The sequence below is a fragment of the Podarcis gaigeae genome, assembly GCF_964106915.1.
Source record: "Podarcis gaigeae genome assembly, chromosome: 7".
Lineage (NCBI taxonomy): Eukaryota > Metazoa > Chordata > Lepidosauria > Squamata > Lacertidae > Podarcis > Podarcis gaigeae.
The window spans coordinates 54,620,198-54,642,944 of NC_139683.1; the positions used below are offsets into that span (position 1 = coordinate 54,620,198).

General features: G+C 42.6%; 1 protein-coding gene across 2 annotated transcripts; it reads left to right on the plus strand.

Annotated features, from left to right (window-relative positions):
• The first annotated feature begins 348 nt into the window (after positions 1-348).
• On the plus strand, positions 349-16,960 carry LOC310848196 (beta-Ala-His dipeptidase-like). 2 transcript variants are annotated; one of them, XR_014566203.1, is made up of 12 exons: positions 349-543; positions 4,947-5,069; positions 6,340-6,483; positions 6,757-6,919; positions 7,545-7,633; positions 9,575-9,775; positions 11,729-11,813; positions 12,898-13,058; positions 13,181-13,345; positions 14,257-14,556; positions 14,696-15,812; positions 16,475-16,960. XR_014566203.1 is itself a non-coding variant. In XM_083746953.1 (12 exons), exons 1-12 carry the CDS (start codon positions 364-366, stop codon positions 16,563-16,565), a joined length of 1,692 nt encoding a protein of 563 aa, XP_083603079.1. In that variant the 5' UTR covers positions 349-363; the 3' UTR covers positions 16,566-16,960. The 2 variants fall into 2 exon arrangements, 1 of the variants encoding a protein (XP_083603079.1); XM_083746953.1 differs by having other exon boundaries at positions 14,257-14,398; positions 15,665-15,812.
• Positions 16,961-22,747: the final 5,787 nt, after the last annotated feature.

Genomic DNA, 22,747 nt, shown 5'->3' on the forward strand with positions numbered 1-22,747 from the left:
AACATAAGAACAATGTGAAATTGTTTCTTATAATTGTTAACGTTGCTTTATATCAATTTTTGAATGCACTTCAAGTGTCCATGTCCCAATAAGGCTTCCGTATCAAAATTATGGCCAAGTCAAAGAAAACACTCAACTTTGGGGAGGCTAAATGGGTCCTCACCCCTCTTGCAGGTGTATTTACATAGAACAAACAAGAGATGGCCTTAAAAACAGGCAGGGGTTGGAGAACAGGAACGAGAGACGCAATGTTTTAGGAACATTTATTTTGAAACTTGAACATAGAATGTTGGCCCCTTTCCTTATAAAACAAGGGAGTGTGTCCAGTTGCCTTTGTTGACATGTCCTTTGTCCTGCTCCCACATGGAGCTAAGAATGTTTTTTTTAAAATCAACAAATAAAAAGACAGGGTGGGATTGGTTTTATAAGAAAGCTAGCAGAAACCTGAAAGAAGATCCGCAGTCAGGACAGGAGATTGAAATAGTATTGCTTTGTATGCTGAACCGCCAAGCGGCTTCTTTGCTGTCAGAACTCCTCATCATGGTATGTCGTCTTTAAGCTCCATACTTGGGGTTTGGATATAGAACAGGGATGGGAAATCTGTGGCCCTGCAGAAGTTACTGGATTCCTTCTTCCATCAGCCTCAGCCAGCATGGCCACAGATCAAGGGTGATGGGAGTTGTAGTCTGACAACATCCAGAAGGTCACAGTTTCCTCATTACTAGTGTAGACCATCTGGGTGCGAAATTTAAAATATTCACCTTGTACGCTATCAAAGGAGTCCATCTTCTCTGTCTCTATGTCTCTCTCTTCTGCATGTATCATCCGGAATGTATTTTTGTGAAAGTGTACCAGAACTAGATTAGTAATTAGTTGAAGTGTAATAATAGTTGAGCCTCACTTTCTTGGGCAACTTCCTATCGAGTTTGAAGGAAAGTGCTGTGTAAGTATTTATATATTTATATTTTTGCTTATAGCAATACCTTTTCATGGGCCACATGGCTCTGTGAATGCTGATGTTAACTGAAAGCAAAGTATTAATCACTCTTAAGTGAACAGGGTGATTATTTTGCTCAGCAAAATACTCAGCATATTTTGATTTGTACAACTTTTTGGTGTTACTTGAGTAATTAAAATACGGAGGGAGGGGCACACATCTGATCCAGCTCGTTATATACAGCAAGCAATGGCCTCAGGCAGAGAAGTGTGTCCCTGTGTGCACCAAACATGGCATAAGGTCAAGACAATGAGGTCTGGATAAGCATTGTGATGCAGATGTGCAACATTCATGTGTGAGTGCCTCTTACATGGGGGTCTCTCACTGGGCTGGGGTAATTTAAGGTGCCTACCCCCCTGTCAATATTTTGCAGGAGAGATTCACGTGCATACTGGGGCTTTAGAGTGGTGTATTTAAACGGGGTTAAGTGATCTGTTGCCCTAGTGCAACAAATCCACTTCTTTTCTTTTTGAAGAATGACGTTTGTGGTTTGGAAAGTGACTGAGAAATGCACTGAAAATATGGGATGAACAAATGATTAATGGAAAGACTTGAAGACTTATTGCTACTACTGAATCTTTACTGGGTTCTCAATGTTTTTCCAGTGCTGGGTTTTAATCAGTGTTCACACATTATCCAAAACACAGTGTGGACTTGGGGCTTTCAAATTTCAGTGGTGCCCTGTGTGACACCAGAATTTGGTGCCCGCCTTCCATTTTTCCAATGGTGCAGCACCCTTTGCAGCCCCTTCTTGGCTGTCCCCAATACGGGTGAATCTGTCACACTCCTCCAATACAGATGTGTCCGGCTTCTCTTGATGTTTCTCGTGCCTGAGTCATTGGATACCTACTGCCAGCTAGAGCAGGAGTTCCCCAAATGTGGCCTGCGGACCAAAAGCTTTGGCGACGTCACCTATGGAATTGTGAAGACCATGTGAAATATTCTTATTTGATCACATTAAATATTCTTATGTTGTCTTTTATTGTATTACCATTTAAATTCCAAATTTTTTCCCCACGGGAGGTGGGGGCAGCATGGGAATTGCTGTTAGGGTAAACAGTACTGAGCTGGGTGACCCAGATAGTCTGAGGCTTCTTCCTGTGTTGGGCAAAAACAGAAAACAAAGAATATAGAGAAGCTAATATAGAGAATATAGAGAAGAAAATGCTGCTCCTTCCAAGGCTTAACAATGTAATCCATTTTCAGGTTAGTCAGGGTGAAGGTGACTACCTCAGGCACTCCAAAACCTACATCTTTGAGCAGTGTGGGGTAGATACTGTATGCACTTGACCAGGGCCGGATTTAGGTTTGATGAGGCCCTAAGCGACTGAAGGTAACGGGGCCCTTTATATGTCCAGCTGTCCTTTGTCAACAACAAATTGTCTCTTTGTTGTGTTGATGGTAATTTATAGACCTAAAGCCATTTGCACATGTTGCCATGCAACCAGGCCATGCACAATGTAGGCACCCTATATATAGAAATGAGCAAACCAATATTTTAGGGAGCAGGCTAGCAGGTGGGGCCCATTACTTATGCAGTAGGAGCCTAGGCAACACAAAACACTGTTGCTATATGTAGGTTTTACTTTGTTTTTTATCTTATATTTTGGAAATGTAGATTTAAAAAAATTATTTCAGTTTTTTGGGGGGCCCTAAGCTATAGCTTGTTTAGCTTATATGTAAATCTGGCACTGCACTTGATACGTGTGTGTGTCTCCCCCCCCCCCCCCGCAGTTGTTGCTGCTCCTCAGTCGGCCAAATTTCTTGGGCGGGCTCTGATACTTCCTCGGAAAGCTATGCAGTTCAGTGGTTTGCTCCCACTGGGAAGCGGATAAAGGCTCGCAGCCCGTTTCTCAGCCGAAGGCAGCCGCCTTTCCCAAGGCCGTCCCTGCCCGAGGGCTCCCTGGGCTCCGCCTGCCCACGGACCTGTTCATAAGGCTCCCTGCCCCGCCGGACGCCCGCAATGACAGCGGCACATCTTCGTCATTCCCGAGCAAGCCCTGCGCTTGCGCGGCCTCCTTTCCCCAACGCGAGGCGGCGGGAGCCAATCGCAAGCGGGGAACAGCCAGCCGCGCCAGGCTTCGGTTTGTGATTGGAGGATCGGTTTCTATTTAAGGCTCCCGCCTCAGTAAGTGCCGCATTCTCTCTCCGGGCAAGTTCCCTCAGAGGCGTCGAGCTGCTTTTCTCTCTTTTTTTTCTCGCGCAGCAACTTCGTAAATGGTATTGAGGGGGGTCTAAAGCGGCTGCTGCCCACCGGCCAGGTCAGAGCTGCCACGTGCTGTGCTCTTTTGCCGTCGGGAGCGTCTTTGGGACTCGCATTTTTGTGTAGTCCACGAAGTCCAAAAGCAGCTGCCCAGAGGGATTGCTCAAGGTGCTCACCCTTTCGCTCCACACAAGGGGCGAGGGCAGCCCAGCCAGATGGCGGTGTATAAATAATAAAATACTTATAAGTATGCTGCTGCTGCTGCTTGACAAGGGAAGAGACTCCCATGAGAGGTGATGGATTCTCCTTCCTTCGATGTTTTTAAGCAAAGGTTGGATGGCCATCTGTCGTGAGATTAATGCATTTCAGGGGGCTGGGCTAGATGACCCATGGTGTCCCTTCCAACTGACAAAATGGATTTAAATAGGGGCGAATGTAAGGCTCTGCACTTAAGCAGGAAGAACCAGCTGCACAAATATAAGATTGGGGACACTTGCCTTGCCAGTAGTACATGTAAAAAGGATCTAGGGGTCTTAGTAGACCACAAGCTGAACATGAGCCAAACAGGACTCTCTATTCTCAGGAGAATAATGTAAAAAGGAAAAAAAACACTCTTAAGATAGTGATCTTCTTACAATTGGAAGTCAGGGGCTTTGTTCTCTAGAGATCAATGGGAGCGTCTTTATCCTTGCACTGTGTCCTCATCCAGGAATCAATAGTCTGATAACTGTATAAGCATAATGAATCTGTTCCACTCCTTGCTCTGTATTTGTGCAGAGACTTGCTGTGTCAGAAAAAATAATAATCCATTTTAACTATCAGGAGACCCCGTTTGTGCTGTTTTAGCAGACTTGCTGTGTGATGTACCTTTGGACTCTGTGTGGAACTTGATTATACTTCCTTCCTCCCAGAACCTAGTTCTCAACTCTGGTAGACACAGATTAGAAAGACTACAAATGTCTTATCTCAGCACCCTTGTACTATGAATTCTAGTATACTTGATAATTGAAGCTGTACGTTTTTATTTTGTATTGCAGAGAAGCATACTGCTGGAGTAAGAATATGCAAGGGTTTTAGAGTTATAGAATGTTTTGGCTTTGCCCTGTAATTTAATCATCTGCCAAAGCTATTTATTGCCTGATATATGAAATATGGTCCTTGAAAGAAATTAAAACATTAGAAGCACTGTTTGAATTGGGCCACCACCACCCCTTTTCTTTTGAAAGTGAAATATGACTTATGAGTAGATGTCCTTGAGTAGATGTTTTTACATGATTTCACCTTTTGGTGAAAATCCATGCTGAAAGACTCATGCACATAAACTTTACTAGGGTGGTAATGGTAGAAATATTGCTAAATCGTTTTCATTTTTACTGTGTGTGTTGAAACAGCAGGTGCGGATAACCTTCTTTGGCCTGAGGGCTGCATTGTCTGCTTGTAACTCCTTCAGGGACTGCATGTGGCAAAAAATCAGTCATGGGTACTAAACGCTCTTGCAAATGCACAGGGGAAAACCATTACCCATCACTACCTCAGGGCGAAACCCAGCCCATGAACCAGCAATTTGCCCTCTCTGTGTTAAAAGCAGTCCAGATATTCCTCCTCCTTCTTGTCTTTTCCATTCTGTAACAGTAGCATGTGGACGGCAGGCCATACAGTCAACAGTGTACAGTATTCAGTCTATTATGCTGCATGTGCTTGAGGGTGCTCTTTAACACGCCGAACCTTGTCTCTCACCACCTGCAGGTCTTCCATATCTTCCTCGTCATGCTGCTCTCTGGTGTGGGCAGCTCCTCTGTTTTAAATTCCACATCGTTGGAGGACCAGCTTTTCCAGTACATTGACGACCATCAAGAAAAATTTGTTGAGGTAAAAGCAGCGCCAAATGTGAACTCTGCTAGCAAAAAATGTGCCACTCAACCCCACTGTTCCTTACTTGGAAGCAATTCCTTTTGTATAACAAGGTTTCCTGCCAGTCGAGTTTGCATAGGATAACAGCGCCAGCTTGAACCACAGAGCAGAGAGTAACCTCCTCTGCCTCTTTTTTTGCAATTGCTCAGCTAGGCAGTTACTTCGTTACCAAGGTGCTTGGTGTTTATAAGCAAGGTATGACAAAAATGTTGTTTTTCCTCTTTCCTTTGGCAACACCAAATGATACCAACAGGCAAGGCATAGGTACTCAATGGTACTTTGTTGCACAACACAACAGTTTATAAATAACCCTGTTTATAAATAATCCTTCTAGGGGCAAACTAGATGTGGTATTTTGCAACATTTCCCCATTCAAGTATGAAGAAAGAATCATAGAGTTAGAAAGGATTCAGAGGGTCATCTAGTCCAACCCCCTGCAATGCAGGAATCTTTTGCCCAGTGCGGGGCTTGAACTCACAATCATGAGTTCAATAAGTCTCATGCTCTACCAGCTGAACTATCCTAAATGAAGTGGGGTTCTATTTTTTATTTTTATTTTTTAATAACAAAAGGCACATTCATAGGCACATTCACCTCTAGGCTTTACATGCCCACACACTGACATCACAGATACTTTTCTCTTAGTACCCAAGGCAGGGAAGAGAATTTTACAGAGCCACATCTTTTCTTTTTTCTTTTTTTTTGTAAACACAGGCTCCCCCACCCCATCTTTTAGACCAGAACATAGCAGAGATGTAACTAAACAGACAAAGCTGTCTCCATCACTATTAGTTTGGCTCTGAGAATTAAGTTAACTGCACTTGCATTACCTGTTGTGTTCATGGGTGTTCCTGAAATCAGACAATGGTTATCTGACAATACAGAATAAATGCAATTACATAATCCAAACAAAATTTCAGGATGGAGAAAATAGTGAGGGTGGACATCCTTATTGATTCTCTGATTCTTCCATGCTTCTTCTTCTTAAAAAGGGAAGATTTTATAGTGACGGGTCCCTTAGATGTAATTAGAAGGAAATAGGATTTACCAAGATGGATTGCCGCACCTTTAATAGTGGTCCCACCCAGAGGCCATTTCTATCTAATTACTGAATTCTTAAATAGCAAGGAAAAAATGAACACAAAGGAAAAAAATGACCACAAAGTTCATTTAAAGCTTTACATGACACTTCATAACACCATACATGATAACTGATTTTTTATTTCAGACTCTTAAGGAATGGGTAGCTGTGGAGAGTGATTCCATACAACCAGAGCAAAGATCACAAGTGATACAAATGGTAGAAAAAGCTAAAAGTCGTCTCCAGGACTTAGGAGCAAATGTGATGTTGGTCAATATGTCCGTCCAGCAGGTAACAAGGGGTTTGAGGTGGGAATATATCAGTTTTCCACTTATTCCTCCTCAGCTGCAGCTCCTCGTGCAGTACACATCATGGTGGGTTGGGGGATTGACCTTCAAGTTGCGATAGTGCGAAGGCAAGGCTGGTTCAGAAGACGCATTCCATGAGCAAGAAGGATTCTGCTCATCATTCTTTGGTTCCAAGCCTTTGTTTCAAAACATAATGCCTTCCTGTTTTCCTAAGGTTTTGAATTTAATGGAGCAATGCCTCACTATACCTCTGCAGGTACTTAATGGCACAGATATTCCATTACCTCCTGTCATTCTGGCAGAGCTTGGAGAAGATCCACTAAAGCCCACTGTGTGTTTTTATGGACATGTAGACGTGATGCCTGCTAAAAAGTCAGATGGGTGGGAAACAGATCCCTATGTATTGACTGAAATTGGTGGTATGTACATCACCATTGCTTTTGACACGGTTATTTTAATGTTGTATGCATTTCACACGCCCACACCCCTTCCCCAACTTTGTTTCATAATTCAGCTTCTGTTTAATGGCGTTAGCTGAATTCCTGGAAGAGATCTTTTGATGAAGGGCAGTATATAAATTTCATTAATAAAATAATAAAATCAGATGCTGTGGATTAATGGTCTCATGAAAACCCAACAAGTTTATGCTCCCCCGCTGTTTCTCTCCTAAAAGAGGTCACCACTGATTACCAAGGCCATCTTCGGAGCTAAATCAAAACCTAAACCTAGAGTAAAATGAATGTGGGTAATCTGCTTCCTCTTGTGAACCACACTGAGACCTGCAGGGATTGGGCAGTATACAAATTTAACAACAGCAACAACAACCATACCTGGAGTTGAGCCACCCTTATTCCCTTGAGCATTGTTTGAGGGGTAGTGAGGCTGAAGAGAATATATTAAATTCATGACAGAGGCAAGAGTCAGACCAGGGACTTCCTGATTCATAGCTTAGTCTCTTTGTTGTTGTTGTGTTGTACCATTTCAATTCTACTCTTAGCATTATCAGAAGTTTAAAAGTTTAATACGAGCTTTCTTTATCTGGAGGGAACCTTTATGGGCGTGGAGCAACAGATAACAAAGGACCTGTCCTAGCCTGGATACATGCAGTGAGTGCATTCAAAGAACTAAGAAAAGTAAGTCAAGTAAAAAAGTGTGCTGTTACCAGATTTGCTAGTACAGTGGACGCTCGGGATGCGAACCTTCTCGGTAGGGGCGCCCACCCTGTGGAACGCCCTTCCAGCAGATGTCAAAGCAATAAACAACTACCTGACATTCAGAAGACATCTTAAGGCAGCCCTGTTCAGGGAAGTTTTTAACGTGTGATTTTACTGTATTTTTTGTTTTTATGGAAGCCGCCCAGAGTGGCTGGGGAGGCCCAGCCAGATGGGCAGGGTATAAATAATATATTATTATTATTATTATTATAACGTGATCCGTGTGGGATGCACGTTTGCAACCTGCCGCGACGTGTCTGCGCACACGTGGGTTCCGATTCAGCACTTCTGTGCGTGCGCAAAGCGTGATTTAGCACGTCTGCGCATGGGCGACTGCCGAAACCCGGAAGTAACCCGTTCTGGTACTTGCGGGTTTTGGCAGTCCATAGCCCGAAAAAATGCAACCTGAAGCGTCTGTAACCCGAGTTATGACTGTATGCCAAAGGCACACATGGCTGTGGTCTTTAGAACTTTGCTGGACAGTATTGCACACCACAGACCTTGTCCCAATGGGCCTGATTACATTCAGACCAACACTGATTAAATTCAGAGAATCTAGCAGTAATCACCTTGTATGATAATCTGAGGTGGAGACTTGAAGACTAGGAAGGGTGTAAAACGCTAGAGATCAGATCTAAGAGAACTAGAATTGGACAAGAACTGTGAAATCAGAAAGTTAGAAAAAAGTGAGAGTTGAGACATGGATGTGATCTGTCCTGCTGTAAGGTAACTGCAGAGAAGCAAAAAGAAGGGGGAGGATTTTCATGGCAACATGGCAGCACACTCTCACAGCCAGGGTAGAGTTGGTGTTCCAAGAGTCACAATTTTCTTGGGTTGTTGGGAGAAAACAGGGTCGGGCTCTCCTCCTAAATGGAGACCACCACCAGCAGTCTCTCCCCTCAAGCCTCCCCTAATCCACCAGGACCCTCAAGAGCCTCCCTTCGTTTTTAAGTATCTCCTTATGTTACTTTGGGTTCTGCTGAGCTTTCTTATTCTAGTAAAAGGAAGCAGGAATGAAAACAAAAATCTGCTAGCTAGTCCCTTGTCCTGACTAGCTCCAAAAAGAAATATAATAGACATGATAACGAAGCAGCCAGGCTTTATGGGATTTTTGAAACAGAGCAGCATGGTGCAGCGTTTAGGATGCATTCTGAAAAGCTGAACAAGGCATCTTAGGGCTCACGCCACACTTCCGGTTCTTCCATAATTTCTAGGCATGGGTCTGAGAGGTTTTTCTATTGTCTTGCTGCTTTCCCCAGGAAATCCTGCTGCTTATTTCTGAATCAGAACAAACGCCAATCCGCAGAAAACCTGACTGACGTTTGTTCTGATTCAGCAGTAAACAGCAGGCCCGAAAGTCATTACATAACAAAAGGGTGAAAGTGAAGAACAATCATAGGAGATCATGAAGCACTTCAGTTAAATTTCCCACTACAGATGTAAGGCAAACACCCTCATGCATCTTAGCCAATCAAATTTGTATTTTTATAAGGTGACCCTGTCTCTTCTGAAAAGGACAGGCTTAGATTTCTCAAGAAATGCAAAAGAGGACATTTGTCTTAATCAAGGAAGGATATTCTTGTGGGACAGAATCCAGTTACTCACAAGGGATGATTAATGGCCGCTCTTGATTTGGGTAGAGAAATGAATCAGCAGCCGAATGCATATTGTTCCAAACTGGGTGCATATGTGTCAAGGAACAGCCATCAGCACCCCGGCCACTGCATCCTGCACTCGTTATGATCGCCTGCGTAGAACACATTACAGTAGTTGAGCCCAGAGGTAACTGGACAAAAAAATAGAATTGACTTTTTACTGAGTGCATTTTCCTTCAAGTAACTTGACATTTTTTGTTTTTAGGACTTGCCAGTAAACCTCAAGTTTCTTATTGAAGGCATGGAAGAAGCAATCTCCATTGGACTAAAAGAACTGGTTGAAAGAGAGAAAGAGCAGTTTTTCTCCAATGTTGACTATATTGTGATTTCAGATAATACTTGGCTCAGCACGGAAAAGCCAGCTCTTACGTATGGAACTCGGGGAAATGCCGGCTTCTCTGTGGAGGTAAAAGGGTAATAATGGAGTCACATGTCCTGGCCCCCCTCAGCTAAAGAAGGCACTCGCCTGATAATTAAGTCTTTATCAACAGAAGAAGCATTTCCAGCAACTCCCACAGTGCTCCGGATGCACACACGTGAGCACACACTTCAGGCCACTAGGCAGCTCTCCCTGATAACTGTGTCCAGTGGAGCAGTTGCAGCAACAGTGAGAACCTGCCCCTGTGCTGGCTTATACACCCTCCCTCTGATGGGTTGCGCACCTGCAACCAGAGACTTCTACTTCATGGAAGTTGCCGCTGCTCTTCTTGCTTCAAGCCCCTCCTGCTTCAAGGATACAGTGGGGTGGTGGAAGGTGGGGAGTTTACTGACCCATCCATCACCAGAGCAACCTCTTCTTCTTCCACCACATACTGCCTGTCTTTCTCCTTCTTGGACTCCCCTGAATCTTCCTTCTTTCCCTTTCCTGGCTCTTGCCTTGTGGGCAGTGCCAAACCCTATATATCACTGGCCCCCTCTCCTGGGTCATCCCCTGATCCCTGGTCCCCTGCCTCTGCCCCACACTCTTTGGAGTCCTACCAGTCTCTGACATCATATGTGTCTAAAACATTATTTTTCTGGCTTTGATATTAGGTAGAAAGGATTCAAATTGTGCTACCGATAGAGCATTCCTTCCACCCTTTCTCCCACTTCTACTCCCCCTTTTAATTGGTATTCCAGTACACTTAATCATCGCTGCTAAGGTCATAGTCACTGTCTCCTTTGCTTATATCAAACATTTATTTTGCAAAAACAGGAAGTGCCTGGCACTGTCCAGAAATTTGTAGAATCAAAATGCACTGCACTTTTAAAATGGATAGTATACTTTGTGAGTTTGGACCAGTCGTGCCACAAACTGGGAGAGGTCACGCAGAAGTCACATTTCAGTGCACCATCTTGATTCAAAATGGTGCCCGGCATCCAAACAGTGATGAAGACCACCACCTCAGGAGCCTTCATGCTGAGAGGTGGCCAAAACTATGTCAAAAGCCAAAGTAATGCTGAAGTGATGTTTTGGTCCACCATCTTGATCCATAATGGTGTCCAGTATCCAAATAGTGACAAAGTCTGCTCATACCCTGCATCAAGAACTATTGTGTCAAGTTATCTCAAGAGACAGCCAAACCTATACCAAGAAACAGTAACCAAAGTCACATTTCAGCCTGTCATCTTGAATCAAAATGGCATCCAAACATTGACAAAGAATGCCACCCTCACCTCGGAAACCCTTGTGCCTAGTTTGGCAATGATACCTTGAGTGGTGTCCAAATGTACAACCAGGCAGACAGGCAAACTACTTTCCAAAATGTGTAACAGATAAATAAATACATGAATACTAATCATGCTGATGCAACCCAGGATACTTCTGGTGGAGATAGCAGTATTTGCATAATTCTTCCTTCAAAGAGATAGGTGTGTGTGTGTGTGTGTAAAACAAATTCCACGTTATCTTGGGGTTCATCCATGCTGTCGTTTAATGCAGATAGTAAACTTACTGTACCTCCATTAATTCTCCATCATCTATATGGCATTCTCATTCAAGTTAAACCCTTTCCACAGTTGCCTCTCCCACAATCTAGATTTTGTCATACCTGGGTAACTTTGAAAAGGAGAGTCATGCAGGGCAACAGAAACAACTGGCCGTTCATATGTTGTTGATGTAATCCAGAGGGGTTGAATGTTAAAAGGAATCGATGCAAGATTTATGCTATATAAATAAAAAGGATGTAAGCTTCAGGTGCAAACATAAAAGGAATGTCAATACTAAAAGCTTCAATTCTACTCAGAACAATGATGCTAATTCTGAGTAGGATTGGAGCTTGTAATATTGACATGCCTAATTATGCTAATTAATTCCTATGATGCAAATTAAAACAATGATAATGTGTCGGTTGTGATGTTGTCTTCATGTTTAAATTAGGTACAAGGTGGTGAAAGAGATCTTCATTCAGGAGCTCTAGGTGGCATCGTCCAGGAACCCATGTCTGATCTGATAGCCTTGCTTGGTAAAAATTCTTTTCGTTTGTCTATATAGTCTTGAATCAGAAATTAAGGTCTGCAACAAATGATAAAAATGCTTGGTTTAGTTTTCATAGGCAAGTTAGGAATGTAGGATAGTAGAGTGGCAATTAATTGGCAAACCCAAGGTTTCTATAGATGAATATTCACAAGTGTACATGTACACAAGACTGAGGAGACTCTGAGAACAGGTGGAGAAGTAGGGGCAGGTTATAATAGCCAGGACTTGAGGGTATTGCCAAATGTTCATTTCTTTTGTATTCTCAGGTAACATAGTGGTAAACTGAGAATTATTTTATAAGGCACTAACTGTGGTGTTTAAAAACACTGAAGTGGAACCCTAATTGGACATGAAATTACCTGCTGATTTTTCAGAGTACTCATTGCATTTGCTGCTACAATTTCTTTGAATATTATGTTGCAGAGTTGCTTGAAACTGAATCACACCTGAAGGTTAAGATGCTTTTGCTAAAGCTGGCTTGTAATGCAAACATAAAATGACCAGACCATACTGCCTTTAATATTTTATGTAATTTTTCAGCAGTAACAAATAGAGAGATATAAATTTCACCCAACAATAACAATTGTCCCCACCCCCTAATAACCCCTTGCCCTACACAATGGAAATCCTAAGCACACAACAGCCATTTGCAGAGATGGAAAAGATGACAGACGATCAGAAGAAATCCGTTTCAATTCCAGTTCACCCACACATAAGGCCGGTTATATCTAGGAAGGAAACATACTACTACTATTACTTCTGCTACTAATAATAAATATTTTCATTATTACTATTTGGAATTGTATCCCAGCCTTCCTCCTCAACCTCAACCTTCTTGGTTGGTTGGTGGTACTGACCCACTGTGTGACTCCCCCCCCCCAAATGGTTCTCTTTCGCTTTCTTCTGTCTACACCTAGACACAGCACAAATAGCACACAAGCCCATAGCATTCTGTCAGTCCTTCTCGTACAGGGTTAAGGGGACCAAGGAGGGTCACACAGACAGATCTCATATGACTGAGCATGGAACAACAGCAATTGTGTGTTTTGCAAAATGTGTTTGTTCCATAGACAGTCTTGTGGATTCATCAGGCCACATTCTGATTCCTGGAATCTATGATGGCGTTGATGCTTTTACAGAAGAGGAGAAGAAGCTGTATGAGCCAATAGAATTTGACATAGAGCAATACAAGGTTGACGTCGGTGTGAAGAAATTTCTCTATGATACCAAGGTACAGTACTGTCAATAGAAATTGAAAGCATGACAGGACATCTAAAATAAGGGAATTGCAGAGAGATGTTGAGAGAAGCCATGACTGGCTAACTCCTATTTTTGTTTCATTATGTTTCTAAGGAGGAAATACTTTCACACTTGTGGCGCTTCCCATCTCTCTCTATTCATGGGATAGAAGGAGCTTTTCATGAAAAAGGGATCAAAACAGTTATACCATCACGAGTCATAGGAAAGTTTTCAATTCGGCAAGTTCCTCACATGAACCTTTCTACTGTGGAATGTCAGGTAATGTTGGTTAGACACACTTGATTATGATTCAGCTTATTTGCACAACAGGTCCAGGCACTGTTTCAGCTCTCATATTTAAAGTAAAAAAAGGTATGTGGTGATGTATTGTTATCCCACCAGTGAAGGTCAGAGACACCGATTCCTTGACTTTCTCATTTTACAAATTAAGCACTGAAAGAGATAACATGGTCTGCTTGGTATTAACAGTTCACCTATGTAGAAGCCTTTGTCCAAAGATTTGCTTGCCTAGGCTGAAATTTACTTCCCTCCCCCTTTTGCTTTGGTCTCATGTCTCTTTGAGATTGACAGGTCACAATGATGCATTTGATGCTGACAGTGAGAAAGCCACAACTAACTGAATTCCACTGTCAATGTGAGCTTTCCAAAGTGTGTGTTGTGACACGTTAGTGTTTTGGCATGTTGCACAAACACTCCCCATGCTCCTCCCAAGGGTTGGAAAGGGATTAGTTTAACCTCCAGTTTGCTAGTAAAACTGAATTACTGTGTTGCAAAATGATGCATGTCTAAAAAGTATGTCACCAACATGAAAAGTTTGGAAAACTCTGGTCTAGAGAGAGCAAACTCTTCCTTCAATCACCACAGCCCAGCTTCACTCCTTCTCCATAAATCTACTTCTGTGTAGAAGATGGAAGCTGGCCCTTATGTTGTCCCACACTGCCTCTTTCCCTGCATGAAGTTTGAGTCCCACCCCAGGAAAACTGATAACTATCTCTTCCCACAAAGAAGTTGGACTGCAAACTATTTAGTTCCCTGAGCAACCAACTACTCCATCCTTCCATACCAGTTCAATCAATTAGTGGCAGAGGGTTCGCTGCTAACAAACACCATGGAATATAGATAATATAAAGACACCACAAACATTTTTATTGAAAACATTTTCTTTTCAGGTGAAACGGTATTTAGAAAAGGTATTCTCTGAACGAAACAGCCCAAACAAACTGACGGTGTATGCTGTAGAGGGTGCATCACCATGGATTACTAATATCAGTGATCCTCAGTATAAAGCTGCTGCAAAGGCAATCAAAAGAGGTTTGAAATGTTTTTTGAAATATATATATATTTGTTTAGAACATTATTTGACTTACACATGCTCATTTTCTGTCTCTCTAAAGATGTGAAATATGTGTAAAGAATAAAGCTTGAGCACAACACACAAATTAGACTGTATCACATAATCTGAAATTAAAGTGTTCATTTTTTAAAAAATAATTTTTATTAACCGGCCAATCAAATCAAATCACATCACATAAATTCCGAATTATGAAGCCGAATTTTAAATTTTGTTGAGGGGACCCATATTTCAAGATCCGAAGGGGGAAATTAAAGTGTTCATTTAGCTTTGTCAACAAAAAGCAGGAAGGTTAGCTTTTCAAGTGCCAGATGTTCCATTTTTTGTTAGCAGAAGCATGTTCTCCTATAGAACCTCCTGAAAACCTAATTTGCATCCCCTGGTGAAATTATTTTATTTCAGACAAAAAAGTGTGTATATGTCTATGTATGTATGTATGTGTGGATGGATGTGTATATGAGTGTGTGAGTGAGTGAGAATGGGTAAATTACTTGACTTCTATCATTCTAGTTTTTTTCTGCCTCCCATTCCTTCATGGAATTTTTAAACAATCCTCTTATCTTCCCTATATATGTAGTATCCCTTCATTTTCATTTTTTTAAAAAAATATTATTCCCCTCTTATTAATGATTTTAGAGAAAATCAACCTATTTGGCCCTGCCGTTCTGCCAAATCTATTCTGGTTTTCCAGTGTGTTTTTAATAATATTTATAGCTTCAAAAATGTTTATTATTATTAATTACATTTTCCTCCTGTCCTTCCTTTAAAAAAGCTCAAAGTGGCATAAGTGTGAGGTAGCCTAGGCTGAGAAATAGCTTAATGCCATGGTAGACAACATCACAACTTTGCATGCCCACTATGACAACTGTCCTTCCCTTACCAAAAAAACAAAACAAACCCAGAGATTCAACATGCAAACCTGTATGCTGCATTAGGCCACTTTTGAAGGCATTCCATGCCCTTCCCCTCAACTGAATAAGCTAGCTCTGCCACCACCATAACATATTACACACATAAGGCTGAAATGGGGGGGGGGGAAGCTTGTCAGTGTAATTAGCTCCAACTTGAAGAACAGGTACTGTTTGGGGGATGGCGGATATAGCAGTCTGCTTATGGCTACCTACTGTGTTGATTTTTTTTAACCACTACCACAACAGTAGAATTTCTTTAAACAAAAACAAAAACTAAGAGCACATTCTTCCCACTACCACTTCCATATGTTTCAGTTTTTAAAAAGGATCCAGATATGATTCGGGATGGATCAACAATTCCAATTGCTCAGATGCTTCAGGATATAACAAAGAAAAGTGTGATGATGTTTCCGATTGGAGCAGCAGATGATGGAGAGCACTCTCAGAAAGAGAAGATAAGCAGGTAAACAAGGTAGACTACGGTAATTCCATATAAGGCCCTCTTTATAGAGGGAAGTAAGGTATTTCCACATTGCCTTAACATTAATACATGCATAGAGCAGAGTTCCTAATTACTAGGAAAGCAGAATATTTGTACTTCTCTGCTTCAAAACAGGAGAGGTTTTTTTATCTCCATATGTTTAAAATATTTCCAAAGCACGTCAGAGTCTATAACCTGGCACATACAAAGTCCACAACACCCTTGTTGTTAGAAAAGGTCTAGAAATGGAATATGTCTACATCTGTCTCTCAAAATGGCAATGAGGAAGAGAAAAAATAGTGTCCTCACACCCCTCCCTGCACGCACACACAAATACAAGTGCGCATGTTTCTCTGTGGGAATGCATGTATATAAATAATGGCAAGACACAGATTCCACGCTTTCCCTATCATTTCATGTAGTAGTCATTGAACAACCATCTGGTTTTATACTTCGGTTTACAATTCAGATAGTTCTTTGTTTCTGAAACATGCATGTATACAGTGTTCTATGTACCATCAGATTATATGTATATGTAAAATGTCCCTACGAGTTAAAGAAATGAATTTCGGGCATTTCATACAATACAGCAACTTTAATATTTAGATTGTTTGACAGTTGGTTTTCTCTTCTTTCCCAATCAGAAAAAATTACATTGATGGAACAAAAGTGTTTTCCTCCTTTTTACTGGAGATCTCAAAGCTCCATAAGGAATTATTGAGAGGCTCCAAGTGACAACTGCAACTTCATGGCAGATCAAGTGCAGTTTGACTACTGGATTTGTAGTTCTGTTATGTATGGTTACGATTCCAGAAAAACGTCAAAGGGCTCTTCTATAAGTTCAGTTCCAGGACTGACAGACACTTGTCCTACCCCGCAACTACCTCCCGCCACCTCCATTATGAATGCATTTTGTCCTTTAAATCTGTGTTCCAATCATTCCTATATCTCTTAATGCACTTCAGAGCACAAATATACACTCATCTTAATACAGGTGGGCTGTTCACTGCTGTATGTTGTTGTTGTTATTAATGTATTATAAATCATTGTCAACTGCATTGTGAGATGATTTTTCTGACAAGTGGTGTCCTATATAAACCTTATAATAAAATAAAGTAGGTCTGCTTCTATTACTACTACTACTATTATTATTTATTAAATTTCTATTCCAGTTTACAACATAAAAACAAAATACACACCTTAATAATGAACAATAACAGCAACCCCTCCTCACACAGATCAGAAGGCCATAGATTGTTTAATTAGCCAAAGGCCAGGGAGAAGAGGTATGTTTTTGCTTGGCTCCTAACGATATTTAATGAAGGTGCCAAGCGAGCTTCTCTGGGGAGAACATTCAAACATGTGGAGCTACCACTGAAAAGGCACGTTCTTGTGCTGCTGCCCTCCAGACCTCTCGTGGAGAAGGCACACAACAAGGATATTTTGTGCCACATAGTTTCCCCTGTCACTCAGTTTCTGGGTCTACAACACAGCAGAATATGCTTCATCTTCCTTTTCAGCTTTTGTGAGTTTGGCGCCATGGGAAGACTAAACCATGGTACATGCAGTGTTGAGGATCTGATGCTAGTGTCATCCTTAGAAATTTAGTAGTACAGTTACTACATTTTACATTGTCTGCTTATTTACTGATAATGCACTAGGATATTTGAGACTGGGTTTTGGTTCTAGAAAACAGGAAGCTAATCAGGAGTGTCTGAATGTATACAAAAAACCAAGAGCACACCCAGGGCTTTTTTTCAGCCAGAACTCACAGGAACTCAGTTCTAGCACCTGCCAAGTGGGCACCATTGCCATTATAAGAGAACAAGGGAAGCGTTCATGGTGAGTTCCAGCACCTCTTCTTCTAGAAATATAGCACTGAGCACATCTGTTTTGGAAAACATACACACTACCTTGTTTCATGCACAGATACTGTCTTCTTTTCAGCATCAAACCCAGGGGGAACAGAACCTGCTGATTTGAAGCAGCTGTGCAAAGTGGTGATTGGCAAACATCTCTGATATCATGACACACCCTCTCTTCAGAGTAGTTTTCAGCTTAAAACAAATATAATTGTATGTTGAATGGTTCTACAAATAACATTTGAACTAAACATAAAGTGGCTAGTCCACCTAAACATGACGAGCGGGTCCAAACTGGTAAGGAAAACAGTGTTTGCTGCACGGTGTTTGATACATTTGTCATTCGAAGAGTAAAGACAGAAGGAAGCTTACCTTACGAGAGATGGCGCCCCCGGGTTTCTCCGTCCTCCACCAGTCGTGGACTGTGGGCCGGGGGGGGGAGGGGTGGCATTATTAATCCGGGAAGATTGTTCTTTCAGGGCTCTACCATCACCATCAATCCCCGGCATTGAATGTGTTGGACTAGTGTGGGGCTCCGAGGTGAGCTTGGCTGTCTGGCTGGTGTACCGGCCACCTAGCTCACCAGCAGCCACCCTGTCAGGCCTACTGGAGGCGGTGACCGGCTGGGCCTTGGAGTTCCCTAACCTATTGGTATTGGGGGACTTCAACATCCATGCTGATGCCACTCCCTCCTCACAGGCTCTGGACCTGGTGTCTTCCATGGCGACACTAGGGCTCTCCCAGTTTGTTTCGGGCCCCACACATCAAGCAGGCCACACGCTGGATTTGATATTTGGCGTCGGTATAGATGTGATCATGTTTCCTTTGATGAAGGTGCCATGGTCTGATCACTACGCTCTGAAAGCCAGGATTGACGTTCTACCCCCACCCTGCTTAGGTGGCGAGCCGATTTGGGCTTGCCCGCAGAGGCTGATGGACCCTGATAGATTCCATTAAGCCTTGTGGGACCTTTCTCCCCCTGGCGACTCATTGACTGAGCTTGTTGAGGGCTGGAATACCCAACTCCTGGCAGCCATCAATGAGATCGCACCTAAGCGCCCTCTGCGACCCCACAGAAACCAGGCTCCCTGGTTTACCGAGGAGCTCCGGAAAATGAAGCGGGACCTCAGACGGCTAGAGCGAGTATGGCGGTGTGCCCGTGACGGAGCTTCAAGAACATCTTATAGGGTTTTTATGAAAACCTACGAGATGGCAGTGAAGGCTGCTAAGAAGTCCTACTTCTCGGCCTCCATTGCATCCGCTAGCTCTCGCCCGACGCAATTATTTAGTATAATTCGGTCTTTAACGTACCTCGAAGGACAGCCAAATCTAAATAACAATTTGACACACAGCTGTGAGGCATTTGCGAGCTTTTTTGCGGAGAAGGTCCTGTTGCTCCGCCATGACCTCCCTGCCAATTTGGATACAATAAAGGAACTGGAGGCCCCTCGACTGTCCTTGGGTCCAGTATTGGAGCACTTTGACCGGATATCCCCAGCCGATGTGGACAGACTCCTCAGAGCTGGAAAGCCCACCACTTGTCCTCTCGACCTGTGCCCGTCCTGGCTGATTAGAGCGTGTCCAAACGAGGTGCGGGCCCCCCTGGGGGATATCATCAATTTGTCCCTTGGCACCGGGACATTCCCAGGGGAACTGAAGGAGGCAGTGGTGCGTCTGCTTTTAAAGAAAACATCATTAGATCCCTTAGATCTATCCAATTACCGCCCGGTTTCGAATCTTCCATTCCTGGGTAAGGTGATTGAGAGAGCGGTTGCTGAACAGCTTGGTAGGTTTCTGGATGAAACATTGGCTCTGGATCCATTCCAGTCCGACTTCCGCGCTGGTCATGGGACCGAGACGGCTCTGGTCGCCCTAACAGATGATCTCCGCATGCAGCTGGATCGAGGCGGGTCGGGGCTGCTGATTCTTCTAGACCTGTCAGCAGCCTTCGACATGGTCGATCACGAACTCCTGGACCACCGCCTTGCCGACGTGGGGATCCAGGGCACAGTCCTTCAATGGCTGCGCTCATTTCTCTCTGGTCGGGGACAGAGGGTGGCGCTTGGGGGGGAATTGTCATCTCGCCACTCCTTGGTGTGTGGAGTGCCCCAGGGTGCGATACTCTCCCCGATGCTTTTTAACATCTTTATGCGCCCCCTCGCCCAGCGTGTCCGGAGTTTTGGGCTGGGCTGCCATCAGTATGCTGATGACACCCAACTCTATCTGTTGATGGATGGCCATCCTAACTTGGCCCCAGACACACTGATCAGATGCTTGGAAGCTGTGGCTGGATGGTTACGTTGGAGCCGGTTGAAGTTAAATTCTTCGAAGACAGAGGTCCTCTGGCTGGGACGGGACGATACGGGATTGAGGGGGCAACTCCCATCTCTTGCGGGGGCACAATTAGTGCCAGCACCATCCGTTAAGAGTTTGGGTGTAATCTTCGACACCTCCCTCTCCATGGAGGCGCAGATTGCAGCTATAACAAAGGCGGCATTTTTTCATCTCCGCCAAGCTAAGCAGTTGGCTCCTTACCTCTCTCGCCCTGACCTAGCCACTGTGATCCACACGACGGTCACCTCCGGACTGGATTATTGTAACTTGCTCTACGTGGGGCTGCCCTTGAGACTGACCCAGAAACTCCAGCGGGTGCAGAATGCTGCAGCGAGACTCCTTACGGGGTCTTCGCTGCGAGATCACATTCATCTGGTGCTATACCAGCTGCACTGGCTCCCGGTGGTGTACAGGATCAGGTTTAAGGTGCTGGTTTTAACCTTCAAAGCCCTATACGGCCTAGGACCCTCGTACCTACGGGACCGCCTCTCCTGGTATGCCCCACAGAGGAATTTACAGTCTTCAAATAAAAACATCTTGAAGGTCCCAGGCCGCAGAGAGGTTAGGCTGGCTTCAACTAGAGCCAGGGCTTTTTCGGCTGCAGCTCCAACCTGGTGGAACACTCTGTCACAAGAGACAAGGGCCCTGCAGGACTTGACATCTTTCCGCAGGGCCTGCAAGACAGAGCTGTTCCACCAGGCCTTTGGTCAGGGCGCAGCCTGACTCCCTCCTTTGGCAATCTTTACAAAACTTTAGTTTATGGTTGCCATCAATTTTGATTTTAATTAACTTTTATAATGTTTTTATAATGTTGCACTGTTTTAGTGTTGTTAGCTGCCCTGAGCCCGGCTTCGGCTGGGGAGGGCGGGATATAAATAAAATTTATTTATTATTATTATTATTATTATTATTATTATTATTATTATTATTAAGCTGGACTCATTGTACATTTGCAGTGACAAAATCAAAATGTTTGGCTCAGTGGCATAAATTGCATGGAATCAGTGAGTATCTGGGCTGATATAATGCTGTACTAGTAGCACTAAGTAATTGTACAAATTACTGTCAGTTTAATTATAGAAAATCTAAGATATTGATGTATTTTTTTAAGAGTCCGAGAATGAAGACAGAGAAGAAAAAGGTTTTTTTACAAATGGCAGAAATTTATTGATGATACTAAAAGATATTTAGAACCAGATAGGATTTATGGGTTCACAATATATTAATATTTTGGGGAAGATATATAATGCAAAATGGATATAGACATGTTTAATTAAGAAAAGACTAGTGAAATTGTAAACAAAGTGATAAAGTCTTCTAACAGACCAAGAGAAATAGATTACAGGAGCCTTCTGTTAAGATTTGAGTTATTAATATTATAACCACGTAATACAACTTATTGTTCAAGTTGTGCATTTTGTTAAGATTAATAATATATTTGTGATACAATGGAATTGTGATTTGATGGCATTACTGTAGTTTCTTAATACACAATATGAAGTTTTGCGTTAATATTAAACAATGCATACGGAAATATTGGATAGCCGAGAGACTGAAATTTATCCCAGATTAACCATTTACTTGAGTGAGAATTAGCGGAGCTCAAGCATTATCAATATTTGTTCATCCCAAATAGACAAAGGTTCAAGGACCTATTGATAAGTTTTGTGCATACCAGGCCAGTATGACAGACAGAGGGAAATCAGAAGAGAAAAGAAATAGTGCCTCCTTCATGTTTATTTCTGAGATGCTTGTATAATGTGCCTTGCAATTTACAACAATAAGCTAAATGACTGAATCTCAGTTGTCAAACACTGATCATTGCCACTGAAAGTATGCTAGGTTCATCTTAAAAGTTTTTCTGTAAATTTAAACGGGAATTTGAAACGCAGCAAAACAACAGCAACAATATTAACATATGAATTTTCTTCACCAGACAGGAGGAGAAACTAAAAAGTGAAGGGACCAGATGAACCACACAATTCTACATCTGGGCTATGGCCCCAGAAAAGGCCCCCTAACTCAGTAAATTAGTAACAACAAAATGCAGTAAATAAAATCTACAATGTGCACTTTCTTTGTATATTTTGTCCCATCCACAAGCCAAAGTCTTAATGTTTGCCTAATGTTCCACAAAAGCCCTGATTTGTTCATTACAGCAGATGTATCTCTTTCCAAGTCTTTAATCTCTTTGAACACCAATCTTTAGTTCTCTTCTCTTTTGGTGACAGCCATTTTACTCCGAGTTTTGTGCATATGTTTTTGTCAATAGGTAATTTAAGGCTGTTAAAAGACCTCTCAATGCATCTGTCTTTACTGGTGCAATCCTCTGTGAAGCATTAATTGCTTGCAGCGTTTCATCAGAATCAACTGCTCTGATGCTAATTACACTGGAAAACCACTAAAGCTGAAAACAAAAACAATTATAGCACATTAATATGTGAGAACTTGCTTGTGGCTATTTCTGATGAGCATAGTGGGGGGAAAGAAATATTTTCCCAGCATATTCATAATGGCAAGATGATGATCATTATTATATCAGGGCTGCAAGCACTCATCAACATTGCAATTACATTTCAAATTCCATTAGAAAAGCGAACTTTCTGCAGAATCACATTTCATGCTTGTCTTGTGCTTGGTCACACAGGTCTTCTCTCATAACCCTTCCCAGAATCTGAGCACAGTTGGAATGTGTGGTTGGGCACATATGGGCTATTATTT